Consider the following 16,780-nt stretch of genomic DNA (forward strand, 5'->3'; position numbering starts at 1 on the left):
CCAATTTTTAAGATATTTGTAGAAATAGATTGATTTTAGAGAAAAAAGACAAAAATATGTTTTGTTGGATGCTCTTTCATCTTCTCCCCAAAATCAGCCATTTCCTTAATTTTTTTTCCCAAAATCGGCATTTTACTCAAATTTAGCTAATTTATTTGGTTCTTGTAACTTTATAAAAGAAAATCATTTCAGTTATTTATTTAATTTTCCGTCTCTTTTAGCTCTTAAACTTCAAGAATTTATTTGTTAAATGGCAATTGACACATGCAATAAGTCCAGTTGCTTCTCGTGGATTTTCATACCTCTGTTACGCAAAAATGGGATATGCATTTGAAATGGAGGCTGTTATATAGAGCAAGAGGGATACGGAAATGAATTGAGTAATCTCCTCCTTTGTTCAAGAAAAAATATTTCTAATTTGTATAGATCAATCATTAATCCCAAAAATTTCTACAATAAAATTAGATAGATTACTAATGTAGTTCCCTAGCAATTTACTTTTACTAAAAATTGGAAAAAGAAGAAGATTGAAACAGGATAAATTGTGTTCTCTTGATAGTAGAAAGAGTAACTAAGTACAACTTTGCGTATCTCGAATGTAAGAAAGATTATGATCGAACCTGTCAATAATTTTTAGTCATTAATTGAATAATAAATAACTATAAATGATGGAGATATGCAATTTAAATAATAAAAAATCTATTTGAAAATTGTATCTAGAATTTTTTAAAATATAAAAAATTATAGAGTATTATTATCATTTTTATTATTAAATAATTTTGATAAATTTTACACTTTTTTTAAATTTTTTTAAAAAAATTCAAAAACTTTTATATATATATTTAAAATTAATTAATTGTTGTTGTGGCATACATGTGGATGTCATTTCAACAAAATTAACAAATATCAACTTTTCTATTCATTTTGAAAAAAAAAACAAATTGAAAAATAAAAAATAAAAAAAATATTTTTTATATACAAAATAAAAGTAGTAAATAGATGACTACCCTCTTTAAAAGGACTATAAATTTAGTGTGGTACTTTAAAAGGGGAATAAATTGTTGTTTGTGGTGCAAGTGGTAAGAAAAAATTAATACCACTTCTCTCCTCTTAAAGCATTCTTTTTGTTTTCTTTTATTAAGTTATTTCGATAATTGTAGTTGGAAATTAATTAAAATGACAACATTTACATACAAATGAAAAAGAAATATTTTGTAGTTGTCACCTTTTAAATCAAGTAAAAATGAGCTGGGAACACTAGTTTGAGATTACTGATGAGACAAAGTGGTGGACTAGTTTTATTTAACACAAATTATAAACTTCATTTATTTGATTTAAATTTAACTATTATGAGACAAAGTGGTATCCTCTTAATTCATTAACTACAACTTTTTATTATAATATACAATTCTTCTAATCTAGACAATTTACACAAGACACCAGGTGAAATTCTTTTGAGTTTGGAACAACGACGTAAATTTAACCGCTTTAGCTTGGTCAGTTGTCCTATTTCCTCCGGTAGCATTTCAATATCAGACCTCAAAATCGAAAAAATTTCCAGATTCTTGAGCTCTCCAAAAAGGGCCATATCTCCCAACACACAATTTTTCAAGCATAGTGCTCGAAGGTTTCCTAGCAAGGAAATTGAAGGCAAGGACGATAAATTCATGCCAAACAAATATAGGACTTTAAGATTTTTCGTTTCCTTAAAAAAGTTTGTTGGTATTTTCATCCAAGGATCCTTGCTACCCATACCTAAAAAAGTAAGTTTGGGGCATTTCAACTGATCAGGAAGCTCGCTCATACCAAAACATGATATTTTATCGCACTCTTTCACTGTTTCATCATCTGGCCAATCATTCGAATCATGTTTGTATCTTAAAACAAACACAGAGTTGCCTCTAGAAGCGATTGATATGGCCACATCAGAAATAAGATCATGCATATCAAATTGCTTATTGGTATTACCATCAAGTAACAAACAAGAGGCTTTGAGATCACTCACCACTGTCAATAGTCTATTCCGTGTTTCTTCAACTGTGTTGACACCATGAAATAACCCCAACCCCATTGCAAACACAAGCAAAAGCTCAAGCGGAGCATTATGACCCATTACACTGCAAAGCAAGAAAGTCTGTTTATGGTCCTCGCTTTGTAAACGATCGAAACTCCACTCTATAGTTGAATATACAGTTGCTGGTACTCCTTTGAAGTTGCTCGACGATGGCTTGCTTAGTTGTCGCAAAGCATCCTCCCATACAAATTGACGTTTATTTCTCAAAGACGTCGCAAGTGTTCTAAGGGCAATTGGTAGACCACCACATTTTTTAGCTACCTGAGTTGCTATAGGCAACAAGTCAGAACTTTCAACACCATCCCCTATAATCTTCTTGAAGAAATGCCATGCTTCTTCATGTTCTAAAACGCCGATTGGAAAACTCTTTTTAGCATCCATGTCCAACAAAACATTAAGATCTCTGGATGTTAGCAGTATGGTGCATCCCTGATCCTCTTCTCCCAAAGGAATCCCCACTTCCATCAGGTCCAGTTTTGCCCAAACGTCATCTAAAACAACAAGAATCTTCTTCTCTTTCTTCAACCTTTCGCACAAACGACTTGCTCTACCAGTCATACTTTGCTCCTCAAATTTCAATCCCAACATATCTGCAATTTGATCTTGAATTTTCTGGACGTCAGGAGTATGAGTCACAACAGCCATAACCACCGAGTCGAATAACTTATCTTCTTTGACTTGTCTGACAACTTCTTTCACAAGCGTAGTCTTGCCAACACCAGGCATTCCGTGCACTCCTATTATGTTGACATTAGGATCTTTCACCGCCTCCATGATTTTGTTAAACATCAGCCTTCTTGAATCAAAGTCCTCAAAAGCTTTAGGAGATACAAACAATATGGGCTGCGGGACATCCCGATATGATATTTTGTCAAACCCGCCTTGCTGGAGGAGTTCATCAACGGCAGCGGTATCTTCTTCTGCTTTCTTGCTAAGCTGATAGCGAGCCTTGAAATTAGGGCACAAGCTGATGAAACACTTGTTCTTTGCTTCGTCTTCAAGACCCTTCACTTCCTTCAACTCTGAATCAGTCATTTGGTCGGCTTTCGCCAGCCAACTGTTGACTTCGGGGTATATATTCTCACCGTTCTTTTCAGCAGCATCAACATCTAGCAGCACTCCGTCTCTTTTGTCTTTCAACGTCTCGACTTTCTTCTCGAAACCCGAAACCATTCTTCTATAGCGGCAAACATAGCTGAAATTACGTCTAACTTTTTGGAACACGTATCTCGCAACTCCGGCAACAAGGTTGCTAGCGGTGCCCGTAATAACTTCCATGTTTTTCTTGGGAAAGGGGTATTCAAAACTCAAGCAAAAAGTGCATGTGATAGAATAAGAGGGGAGCAGATTCAAATAATAATTAGGAAACAAGGAAACTGTTGTTACAAACAACAAGCTAATGCGGAGCAGAAGATGATCAGAGGGGAGTAGGAGACAAAGAGTGAAGAATTGGAAAAGGTTTATTTTGTGGACTGAACGTAGCTACGATGGGAAAATAAGAAGGAAACGGTTGTGGGTTTGGGTAGGCAGTAGCTGAGATCTCAGTAATGGAGATGAGGAACCTGCAATATTCAAGCACAACAACCGATGACTTTCACATGGGAAGTTAAAAAATATCGTGAATAGTATTGAAATGTAGAACTATTGTTTTTCGATATAGATAAATGCAAGTTCGGAAATAATGGTATGAAATACTGACATCATATTTATATACTTTTTAATAATTTAATGTTAATTCATTCTAAATTTTAATATTTTCATTAAAATTTTGAAATTAAGTTATTTTACTGGTGAACTGAAAAAACGACTTATCCTTTTATTTTCCCCAAGTCATTTTACACCCGCTTCTCTTAGTTCTTTTGTCATGTTCTTTTCACAAAATCATCTATGCTTTTCTCCATTCCTTTCACCAGCATCGTCCCTTCTCTCATCGGCGACATTAAACAAATCAAAACGCGTTGAGATATCTCGATTTTGGTGCAGTCTCTATTTTCGCTATTTCAGAAATTAAACATGTGACCTTATTTATTCTTGCTCTTCTAATCTAAATACCCATATCATTTTGGACTATTTTATTTGTTCCTTTTTCAGATATCTAATAAATATTAAGTTTTGGATTTGGTTTATTTCAAGGGTAAATTACAATAATAGTCACTCAACTTTAAGGTAGCTGACAAAATAGTCACTCTAGTTTTAATTCAGTCATTTAATTTTTGAAAAATAACAAAACAGTCACTAGCATTATCGAAAAGTGACAAATCAATCAACCATTAACATTTTCCATACAAACCTAACGAGACAGGTGACGTGACTAGTTAACTAGCCATGTTGGATGTCCACAGTGAAAATCCACCCAATTTAAGAAGAAATTGAAAAATGAAACCTTAATAACAATGAAGAAGAAGAAGAAGAAGAAGAAGAAGAAGAAGAAGAAGAAGAAGAAGAAGAAGAAGAAGAGGAGGAGGAGGAGAAGAGACTGTAAAATCCCTCTCAAAATCTCCAACGGCCCCAATACAATCGACCCCACAAACAAACCTACAGCACCGACAAGTACTCCGGCCACCACTACTTGCATCGCCATTAAACTGGGTTAGGGTTTTTTCCCCAATATTCTTCTTTTATTGTGGATAAATTTCAAAGGTTAAACTTTGTTTCATAGGGAAACTTCTTCCTGAAATACTAAATCACCCAAAAAAAAAAAACCTTTCTTGCCTAATTTTGGTCAATAACCTTACATAAGTAACTAGAACAAAAAACAAAGATTGAAGGACAATAAGAAGAATAAAGCAGGAGAAAGAGAGAAATATATTGGTTTTTAGTATTTTATCAGTTTCTATATCCTAATTTTGGTTTCAATTTCTTTTTATTATCTTTTCCTTTCTTTTCTTCCTAAAAAGTTTGACAAAGTGATTATATAGAGGAAACAAACAAGATGAAAAAGAAAAGCACTCAACATAGAGAATAAGAAAAAAAGAGCATATGGATCAGGGTTCTCCCCTTCCATCTTTTGCTTCCCCACTGTTTTTTTTTCTTTTTTTTGTTTTGGTCAAATACTTCAAGTTAACAGGATGGTGTAAAGGTTGTCGTTTCCATGTGGGATGCCAGCATGGCAAGTTAACGGGCCACTTCAGTTTTTTGTTACATCTGTAATGGTAGTGACTATTTTATTTTTTTTTGAAAGTTGAGTGACTGAATTGAAACCAAAGTGACTATTTTGTTAGCTATCCCAAAGTTGAGTGACTATTGGCGTAATTTACCCTTATTTCAAATTTTTTTTATTTTCTTTAAATAATTTATTTCAGATTCACTATGTTTTGGTTAAAGCTTGTTTGTGACATTGGCTCAAAGACTGTGAAAAATCGGTTGAAGTGTGATAAGTAGTGCAATTTTTTGTATAGAGACAATAAAGATTTAAATGAAACAGATGGAGTGTGATGAGAAGATGAGACTAGTGGTGGTTTTCTCTGGGATTGAGAAGTCATATTTATGGCCATGAGTTTTTTCTTAAGCTTGGTATTATGGTAGTTATTGATATCATTGTTAATCCTTCTTAATAACCAAGCAACTATTGTTGGACATAAATAATGTGGCATCAAACTATTAAGAGCCTATATTAGCTACATATTTTCCTCAAATTTATCTAATTTATTTGGCTCTTTTAAATTTATAAAAGAAAATCATTTCAGTTATTAATTTAATTTTTCATCTCTTTTAGCTCTTAAACTCCACGGATTTATTTGTTAAATGGCAATTGACACATACAATAAGTCCAGTTGCTTCTCGTGGATTTTCATACCCCTGTTATGCAAAAATGGGATATGCATTTGAAATGGAAGTTATTATATAGAGCAAGAGGGATACAGAAATGAATTGAGTAATCTCCTCCTTTGTTCAAGAAAAAAATATTTCTAGTTTGCATAGATCAATCATTAATCCCAAAAATTTCTACAATAAAATTAGATAGATTACTAATATAGTTCCCTAACAATTTACTTTTACTAAAAATTGGAAAAAGAAGAAGATTGAAACAGAAGAAATTGTGTTCTCTTGATAATAAAAAGAGTAAAATAAGTATAACTTTGCATATCTCGAAAGTAAGAAAGATTATGATCAAACCTGTCAATAATTTTTAGTCATTAATTGAATAATAAATAACTACAAAGGATGGAGACATGCAATTTAAATAACAAAAAAAAATTTGAAAATTGTATCTAGAATTTTTAATGTAAAAAAATTATAGATTTTTATTATTAAATAATTTTGATAAATTTTACACTTTTTTAATTTTTTAAAAAAATTTCAAAAACTTTTATATATATATTTAAAATTAACTAATTGTTGCTGTGGCATACAGGTGGATGTCATTTCAACAAAATTAACAAATATAAACTTTTCTATTCGTTTTGAAACAAAAAAAAACCAAATTAAAAATTTTTAAAAAAATAAAAAAAATTATATACAAAATAAAAGTAGTAACTAGATGAGTACCCTTTTTAAAAGGACTATGAATTTAATGTGGTACTTTAAAAGGGGAATAAATTGTTGTTTGTGGTGCAAGAGGTAAGATAAAATGAATACCACTTCTCTCCTCTTAAAGCATGCTTTTTGTTTTCTTCTATTAAGTTATTTTGATAATTATAGTTGGAAATTAATTAAAATGACAACATTTACATACAAATGAAAAAGAAATATTTTGTAGTTGTCACCTTTTAAATCAAGTAAAAATGAGCTGGGAACACTAGTTTGAGATTACTGATGAGACAAAGTGGTGGACTAGTTTTATTTAACACAAATTATAAACTTCATTTATTTGATTTAAATTTAACTATTATCACCTTCTCTTGTATTTTGATATAAAAGGAATAAATTTTAAAATATTAATAGTAGCAAAATATTTAGAAAAGTATACCATATGTTCTATTATTTAAAAACTTTATTAATAAATTCATCCTTAAATTATATTTCAATTACCGTATTTTTTATTAAAAAAATTGATGATAAATTATTAATTTTATCTCATTTTGTCTAAAAAATTATACAACATCTAATAAAAATATTACGGTCATATTCTTTTTAATTGCAATTGTTTTTTAGGTTTAAATATTATTTGTAAAACAAACTTTACACATAAATATAAAACTTAAAATATAATTCGAAAGTGAATTTAGTAATAAATTTATATTAAAAATATATCAATATTTTTTTTTTGTTATAAAAAGGAAATCTTAAAATCACATCAAATTAAATTGAGCAAAAGCACCATTGACTTTGTCTTGTTGTACTATCCCTAGAACTCTATTGGGTGTGTCTTCAAAAATTTGTAGACTTGACCTGTACGCTAAACTCAATTTAGCTAGACAATCAGCAACAATATTACTTTCTCTTGGGATGTATCCGATCCACCACTATTATTCATCCTTTATGATTTGTTGAATCATTCTAAGTACTGTGATTCCTAAATTTGTCGTCATATTTTTAAAATTTATCATTATTTTTAAGCTAAAGGAAAGAAAATCATTTGAGAGGACCAAAACATTTGTGCCACTTGAAAAGGAAAAGAAAAGAAAATGATGTATGTGGGAGAGAAGTAATTCATTTTCTCTAATTCCAATCTTATCTTCTATTAAATTTCAAACAGTCTTATCTATCTGTATATTTTATTAAAAAGTTGTTTTCAAAATGGAAAGAAATTAAGAGACGAGATTTAGTTTTGGAAGATATGGAATCCCTCTTAATTCATTAACTACAACTTTTTATTATAATATACAAATAAAATAACAGTATTTGGAAGGAAATGAGAGAAAGAAAAAAGGGTTAGTGGGAAATTAGATCATCTTTTATGTTCTAAATTTAAGTGCTATCACCTTCTTTCTGCCTTTTATTTTTGTTTTTGAAAAGAAATTAAAAGGAGTCGATTGAGTGGGGAATTCGTTTTTTAAAAGATTCAACAACAAAGGACAGTAAAAGGAGGGGCGAGTGAAATTCAAATCTTTCACTTGATTCGATCAAACGTTTCACCCTAGTAACAATCAACTTATCCAAAATCTGTATTAAATCTATAAATAATTATGTAAAACTTGCTTTGATACATTGAACAACGTTATTGAAGTGATCACAAATTTGCAAATTTTAATCATCTAATATGGGTAGGGAAGAAAAATAACAAGCGGTATAAAAGAATATTTACTTTTTACCAACATTTATAACTATCGGTGAAATGCCCCTATTAAGTGCAGGTCAAAAGTTGTCGGCGAGCCTGACAATTAATTTATATTTGTCGGAGTGACTTTTCCGGCGCTTTAAAATACCGTTCTATATTGCATTCAAGCAATATGGAGTTCAACGCATGTAAAAACCTCTATCTATTTCACAAGCTCCAAGCGTTATGGAGTTTCAATATCATGGTGTTAACACTAGTATTAGTTAGAAATAGGGTGAGCGTTCGATCAAATCAAATAAAAAAAATTTGAGTTATTTTAATTGACGAATTATATTTTATCATCTTAACTCGATTTGAAATTTTCTCCAATATTAAGTGCAAGTAAAAAGTTTTCGGCGAGCCTAACAATTAGTTTATATTTGTCGGAGTGACTTTTCCGGCGCTTTAAAATACCGCTCTATATTGCATTCAAGCAATATGGAGTTCAACACATGTAAAAACCTCTATCTAGGTCACAAGCTCCAAGCATTATGGAGTTTCAATATCATGGTGTTAACACTAGTACTAGTTAGAAATAGGGGTGAGCGTTCGATCAAATCAAATAAAAAAATTTTGAGTTATTCGAGTTGATGAATCATATTTTATCATCTTAACTCGATTTGAAATTTTCTCCAATAGAGTCGAGTGAGATGGAATTCGAATCAAATCGAATCAAATACATTTGTTCGAGTTAAATTAAAAAAAATTTAAGTCCTTATAATCACTATCACCTATCGTAATCAAATTTGTTATTAACTTTTATTCCCTTATAATTTATTTATTAATCTTTTATATATGGGTTAACTTCTTTGCTTGCTTAGTTGCTTCAATTATCTTTTGATTTTTGTTATTATGTATTTCGAAACTAAAAATATATTAAATGTAAAAAATATGATTTTTTAATAAAAATTATCTTAAAATAAAATATAAAATTGATATCAATATAAAATTTTAATACGACTATTTTATAACATCATCAATAATTTAATTTTTAAACTTGAGCTACGAAATGTTACTACAGTTATCGGAGCAAACCACGTACAATTCATAGTAATGAATTCATTCTATTCTGATTCTTGACAAAATTGTATAGAAAATATAAAGTTAAATTGTATAAAAACTAATTAAAATTTAGTAAAAGAGAGAAAATGATAGTGTGAGATTAGAGAAAGATAAAGGGTAAGTGGGGATTAGTTTTATGAAACACAAACAGCTTTTGTTTATAAAAGAAGAAGATATAAGAGGTGTTGAAAGGTGCTTTTGCTTTTAAATCATTATATAACGGATCTGTTTCAAGATAGAATATTTTTCACATTATTTGTTTTCTTAACTCAAGAGAAATGATACATGCTGTGTCCAAGAACAAGCACCATCGATGTAGCAAGCAACACCAAAGTCCCACTCAGCAAAAGCATTCAGAACCATAAAAAAAAACAAGGCTCGAATACAATCCAAAACCAGTCAGGCCCCGTGAAATTGCCAGGTTCCCTATACCGACTAGCAAGCTGTTGGCTTAGAGCAATATGAAAGCCCTTATTTTGTGGTAACTCTGAACCCCTTAATAGCATGTAAAGGCTCAGACTCTACTAAATCACATATCTATAAATCCAAGATTGGAATTAAAGATGATGAACCAATTCCACCATGTTCAGATCAATGACTCACTATTTTATGTGTTGCTTCAAGCAGCATAATGGAGACAATGATGAAGCATGCAAAGCAGTTTTAACAGGACAAGTTTAATCATCTTTCAAAACATAGTAAAAACATGAAGTAGAGAACATAAACATATATTGAGCAACACAATACAAGCATGTTAGAGAAAAAAAGAGACTATCTAATTTGAAATGTTTTGAGCTTGTTTTTGGTTTTGGAATCATTTAGAAACAGTGAGCTTGCTAACCACAGATATTGACTTTCCAAATAGATAGCTTATTTGATAGAATTCTTTCAAGTAGGTTTAATTATACCACTAGTCTCTAACTCTTCCAAGTTTTGAAAATTACTCCCTCTATTTTTAACTCTTAAGGACTTAGTCTCATACTTGTTTGATTCAAAAATTAAATTTCAGTTGATGACTGATAGTCACGAAACCAACTAAAAATACGACAAAAGCAAGTGCACCTATCGAGAAGTAGTATAGCTATGGTGAGTAAAGTTATAGCTTCTACAAGGAGTAAAATTACTAGTAATTATCGTTTTCCTATTATTTAAACGACAAATTGGAATGATTGATTTAAACTAAAATTACTAAATTAACTAACTAAAGAACTTAGCAAAGAATAAATCAGGAAAATAATCAAATATAATAATCAAGAGACGAAACAATACCCAGGAAAGAATCCACCTAAATTTAATCTGTCATTATGAATCTGAATTAAAAAAATTATTCACTAGGTATCTTGATCCATAGAAATCCCTAAATTATGCTAATAACTTTATTCAAGCTTAAAAGCAACTGACTCTAGGTTGATTAATTGAAATATTTTTTCTAATTAAAACTTTTATTGTCGGATTAACTCGATCTATGGATCCCCTTATTAGATTTGACTCTAATCTAGTAGATTTATGTCGTCCTATTTCTAGGATTGCATGCAACTCCACTCCATTATGCTAAATCTACTCTTAAACAAGGTCTATTCCTCTTCTGATTTAAGCATATCAAACATAGATTAATAGCATAGAAATATCAAACCAAGAATTAAGCACACATAACTGAGAACAAGATCTAAATATTTATTGTGTAAAACATAAATCGTGAATAAAAACATCTCAAAGATAGTATAACTACAATAAATAAAAAAACACATAATAAACTTCAATGAAATTAAAAAGGAGATCTTCAATCTTGATGAAAATCTACTTCAGATTCGACTTCAATGGTGTTCTTCGAGTTATTTATTTTCTTCAATAATTTCTGATCGCTCCCTCTTCTCTTCTTTTATTTGGTATTTATAGGTCTTAGAATGCTCGAAAAGCCTAAAAATTACGTTTTTTTGCATATTTGGAATGCGAATCACGAAATTGACATGGTCTGGCACATGGTTGTATGGCAGCCCGTGTGACTCACACGGCCGCGTGTCCAACCTATGTGGGAAGGCCGAACCCATGTGGCTCCTGAAATATGCTCTAATTGTCTACTTTTTAAAAATATCGAATCCCCATGAAACTGATCAAACAATTCGTCGATCTTCAAAAGTGGGTACTTATTCTTCATAGCCAACTGTCGGTAATCGATACACATCCTCATGGTACCGTCCTTTTTCTTCACAAACAAAACTGGTGCCCCCATGGGGACACGCTGGGACAGATGAACCCACGATCAAGAAGCTCTTGAAGCTGAGCCTTAAGCTCCGTAAGCTCTTTTGGTGCCATAGATAAGGAGCGATGGACACCGGAGTTGTACCTAGTAGAAGCTCAATGTCAAACTTAACTTCCTGATTTCGGGCTTATCAAGAAATACATCTGAAAATTCTCTCATTGTTCTAATATCCCCTACAGAAGAGTCCTTAGAAACTGAAACACTGACGTAGGCCAAATATGTCTCACACCCTTTCCGAACTAGTTTTTCAACCACTAAAACGGAGATCACATTAGATAAGTAATCTCGAACCTCAACGATCACAACCACTTCCTTATCATCCTTGGTCCTTAGAACGACCCTCTTAGTCGCCCAGTCCAAACTAACTTGGTGCTCTACTAACCAATCCATACCTAGAATCAAGTCAAACCCCAAACGATAGCTCCATCAGATTTGCTAAAAACACAAGCCCTTGAACTTCCAGTGTACATCCTTATATAGTCTATTTACCTAAACAGATTGTCCGAACGGACTCAGTACAAAGATCTCACGAGAAGTACCCTCAACAGTAATCCCTAAGTTTTCAGAAACAGAACTAGCTACGTAGGAGTATGTGGATCCTATGTCTATCAAAGCAGTATATGGAGCATAAAAAATAAAGAACGTACCCGCGATCACATCGAGGGTGTTTTTATCTTCCCAGAGTCGAGCAGCATAAACTAATATAAGTTACCCCCATTTCAGTCTGATTAGCACATCTGCCCGGTGCTCTCTATCCTCAGCCCAAACCATTACCACACCTAGCCGAACCACGTGTATCAGCCTGTTTTCAGTGAAATCGAAATAGTAGTTTTGGGACCACAAATTTGAGTCCGTACGAAAAATTATTTTAAAATTATTTTATGGTCTACCATATTATAGGAATATCGTATAAAAATTTTGTTAAGAAAATTTTACCGATTAGATGTTAATTGATAAAAAAACCAAATTGCATGAAATGCAAAAGTTGAGTTCTAGTAGATATAAGTATCAAATAGCTATGAAATTCAAAATTGGAGGTCCTTATATGGGAAATAGACCATTAAGAGGAGTTAGTAGATAAGTTTGATGATTCTTCCATGAAAAATTAGAAAAAGAAAAGGATAAAATTGGAAAGATGAAAAATAAAGATGATAAATAATAAAATAAAGAAAATATCATCATTTCATCATTATCTTTCCTAAATAAAATATGAAAACCCTAGCCATGGAGAATTAAAGAAAGAGAAAACTTATTTGGCCTAATTAGGTGAGTATTCAAGTCCCGTTTTTAGTTATTTTTATATTTTTGATATCGTAATTGCTTAATTTAACTATCTCGGGGATTAATTTGCAAAGTTACTAAAGTACTAGAATTTTTCCATGGATGAATATGCATGAATTATGAAATTTATGGTAGAAAATGAAAGGTTGTTGATGGATAAATAACTTTTGTAAAGTGAATTTTCATGAAATTGTGATTTAGGGACTAAATTGTAAATATGTAAATATTCATAGAAAAATTTGAATTTTATGAATTACATGGGCTGCAAATGTTATATGTAAAAATAGATTAGGCTTGAAATATGGGCTCATTCATCCACCATGTGGATGATTTTGATATTATATGATTTTGGTAAATGCATCTACAAAATAATCACATGCGTTATCAACTTGTAACATGTCGTTTGTGAGATTTCTTGTTTAAATGATTAATTTCAGATTATGCAATTTAAACAATTCATCTTGCTAATGTTAGTGAGTTTACATCCCAAGTTTTCAATGTTATTGCATGTCAATTAGGATAAAAGTTAAACATCTTGTTGCTCATGTTCACACATAAAATGATTTACCTGAATTGTTTATCAAATGCCTCCAACTAATAGCTAAATCATTACTTATGATAACAAAACTTTCTATTTCAACATGAAATTGTATTGATTTACATGTTGTATGCATCAAGCCAATAAATTATAAATACTCCCCATTACAATTGATTTTTGGTCAAGAGTCAAATATTTCCCATCTTACAATTTTTGGATGTGCGGTATGTGTTCCAACTACTCCACCACTACGCACAAAGATGAGTCATAATTGATGCGATCATGGCCAATGACTTAACCAAAGCAGCTCGTGATCCAATTGAGCTACCAATGGGGCCAATCAGTCGTGCACGAGCCAAGAGGTTCAAGGAAGCCATTTTGGGTCTCATTAATCGAGTTTGGGGGGAAGTTGTTGCGGGACTTATTGACCAAGCTTGGGCATGCACTCCATGTGTGCCATGCAATTTGCTCCAAGCTAAACTTTAAATTTCAACTTGTTGAATTTGGTTGCTCGAATATCTCTTTAATTCAATTTTAGTTATTTTAGATATTATAGTTTGAGTCTTTAATTATGACATAAATTGAACAACATTAATATGAGTTTAATTAAGTCATAATCTGAACATCATTAATATGTGTCTTTTATTAAGTCTTTTATTATGTCCTATTTTGCACAGTATTATTATATGTTTTAATTCGGTCTTAATTCAGACATCATAATTGAGTGGCTAAGGTTCTTACAAATTAAATTGTTTTTAAACCATGTCCTGATATTGCATTTAACTGAGTTTTAAATGTGTATTTCATGTTGCTCACATTGGTTGTTGATCATGCATGTATAATTGAAGATTCAATAGACCCTATTTATAGAGAAACATGCACTAGGACGTTCATGCATATGGGAGCAGTTGATTACATTCTTCCAAGCATCCCTTTGTGAAAGGCTATGGCATCAAGTGTTTTCACACTTGACTAATTGGCTGGTTGCCATGTTCACACCAAAGGAACCGTCCAAATTTTGCTGTTCACATTTTGAAGACTTTTCATTCGCCACAAGCAGTATTAAAGAACTAGATGCACATTCGATTTCCCAAAGTAGCATCAATTCATGTTTACACCTTTTTAATCAATTAGCTCCTTGCATATTCATTTCAACTTCAAAGTACTATAAATTAATTATTTGGGAATTGTAAATGACAAGGCTGTTGGCGTCTTCCACACCTAGAAGTCTTCAAGGGATATGTTAGACAATGCAATTGACATTTAGCTCATTAAACCTTATTGTAAACCATGCCTATTCGACTGGTATTTTGTGAGGATATAAATATTAGGCTTGAAACATGTTGCAAGGACTTTTGATGAATTTTTATATAATTAAGAGTGTTCAATCTCTTTGTTCTTCCTTGACTCAAAGTAACTTATCAAGTTAACCTTGTGGCGTCAATCTAATTTTTTTTGAACTTATCACTTCTAGTAAGTGTGGCATTCAACTCATATACTGATTGGTTCATATCTTTCTAGATAGAGGGTCACAGTTTGTTATCCTTAGCATATCCATTACTAAGTGTTGACATAAGAATCGGGTCAATATTCTCTTATAATATTGGTTCATTCTTAAACCTTAACTTGAAACACAACTTAGCCATTTCCATCTATCTAAACACTCATTGCAAACCTGCCTTTTTTTCAAAACCATTCATACTTAGCCCTACAACTTTGATACTACTTAATTTACGATCGGGAACATTTGCAACTCGTAACCAACCATAAATATAAGCTCTCACCATTTGGTATCAGAGCTAGCCAAATTATGTAAGTATCCACATTTTTGAAGCTCTTGAATTGAAATCTAGAAAAAATTTAAAAAATTGTGAAAAAAATGAGAAATCAGCATATTACAATTCAAGTTCAAAAATAAAAAGAAAAAAAAGGGTTGAAAAAAGGGAGAAGCTAGCTTGAAAGTGTTTATGTTTCTCGAGCTCAAAATTTTCTTTTACCAAAACTAATTTAGCCACACTCAAGTAATCTTTGTTTTCTTTTAGCCTACCCTATTACCCGACATCAACTCCCACCTTAACATCATTTTTTTGAATTCGATTCTATAAGGTTGCTGCTACATCTAAGGCAATCACGTAAGAATTTAGAGAAAAGAACAAGAGTGATAAAATGTAAGAGTGCGTGAGAGCATTAGAGGAATAAAACCCAAGACAAGTGCAAACACGAGTGGAGTGCACATTCTTCTTTTTTTTTTAAGTGAATTAGTGAGGTTTGTGGTGAGGTAACTACATGTCTCAAAGTCTTGAAAGAAACGCCGCTGGTGGTGGTGGTGTGCCTAATTTAGCATACCAAGCCCTCATACGAGAGATGGACCAGTTGTTACAAAGATGATTAGAGCCAATGCAATAGTAATTGGACCTATTAGAAGGACGAGCCTAACAGGAACGAATGCCTCAAAATCCAAGGAGGGACGAGACTGTCCTAGGCTAAACCAAGATGATCTTTATAAGTCTAGTGACATGGAGAGAGACCAAACACCAATTCGAAGCGAGAGGCGACGAGGCCAAAGAAATCGAGGGTCAAGAGAATGAAACTAAATGGATGATGACCTTAAGAATATTAAGATGACGATCTCTCCATTCCAAGGGAAAACCAATCCCGAGGCTTATTTAGAGTGGGAGAAAAAAAGTGCACTTGTCTTCGAGTGTCACAATTACTCGAAAGGAAAGAAGGTCAAGCTTATTGCTATTGAGTTTTTTAACTATGCCATCATTTGGTGGGATTAGCTTACCATGAGCCAGTGGAGAAACGGTAAAGGACTCGTGTCTACATGAGCTAAAACAAAGGCTATCATGAGGAAGAGATTCATTCCCGCCTATTATCATCATGAGTTGTACCAAAAGTTACAAAATCTCACTCAAGGAAACCGAAGCATGGAAGATTATTACAAAGATATGGAAGTAGCCATGATTCGAGTCGACATCGAGGAGGATCGAAAGGCTACTATAGCAAGGTTTCTTGCTAGTCTTAATCAAAATATTGCTAACGTGGTGGAGTTGCAACACTATGTTGAGATCGTTGACATGGTACACATGGCGATTAATGTGGAAAAATAATTGAACCGAAAAGGTGCCACTCGTCCCTTTGCTAACTCTATTTTTACATCAAAGTGGGGTCAAGGAGCCAATAAAAAAGAAGCTTCTTTTTAAGAGAAAGAAATCGTTAGAGCCACAAAGCCTAACAAGCTGAGTAGAGAATCAAGCACAGGCAAGAGCGAGGCTGTGCCAAACTGAACCCAAGACATTAAATGCTTCAAATGCCTAGGGATGGGCCATATTGCTAGCAATTGTCCCAATTGGAGTGTGATGA

General features: G+C 32.3%; 1 protein-coding gene across 1 annotated transcript; it reads right to left on the bottom strand.

Moving 5' to 3' along the window:
• Positions 1 to 1,378: 1,378 nt before the first annotated feature.
• LOC107925787 (disease resistance protein At4g27190) lies at positions 1,379 to 3,352 on the bottom strand. The gene has a single exon (XM_016856509.1). It carries the CDS (start codon positions 3,350 to 3,352, stop codon positions 1,379 to 1,381), a length of 1,974 nt encoding a protein of 657 aa, XP_016711998.1.
• Between the last annotated feature and the right edge of the window lie 13,428 nt (positions 3,353 to 16,780).

Source organism: Gossypium hirsutum, chromosome D11, assembly GCF_007990345.1.
Source record: "Gossypium hirsutum isolate 1008001.06 chromosome D11, Gossypium_hirsutum_v2.1, whole genome shotgun sequence".
In the NCBI taxonomy this organism is placed as follows: domain Eukaryota; kingdom Viridiplantae; phylum Streptophyta; class Magnoliopsida; order Malvales; family Malvaceae; genus Gossypium; species Gossypium hirsutum.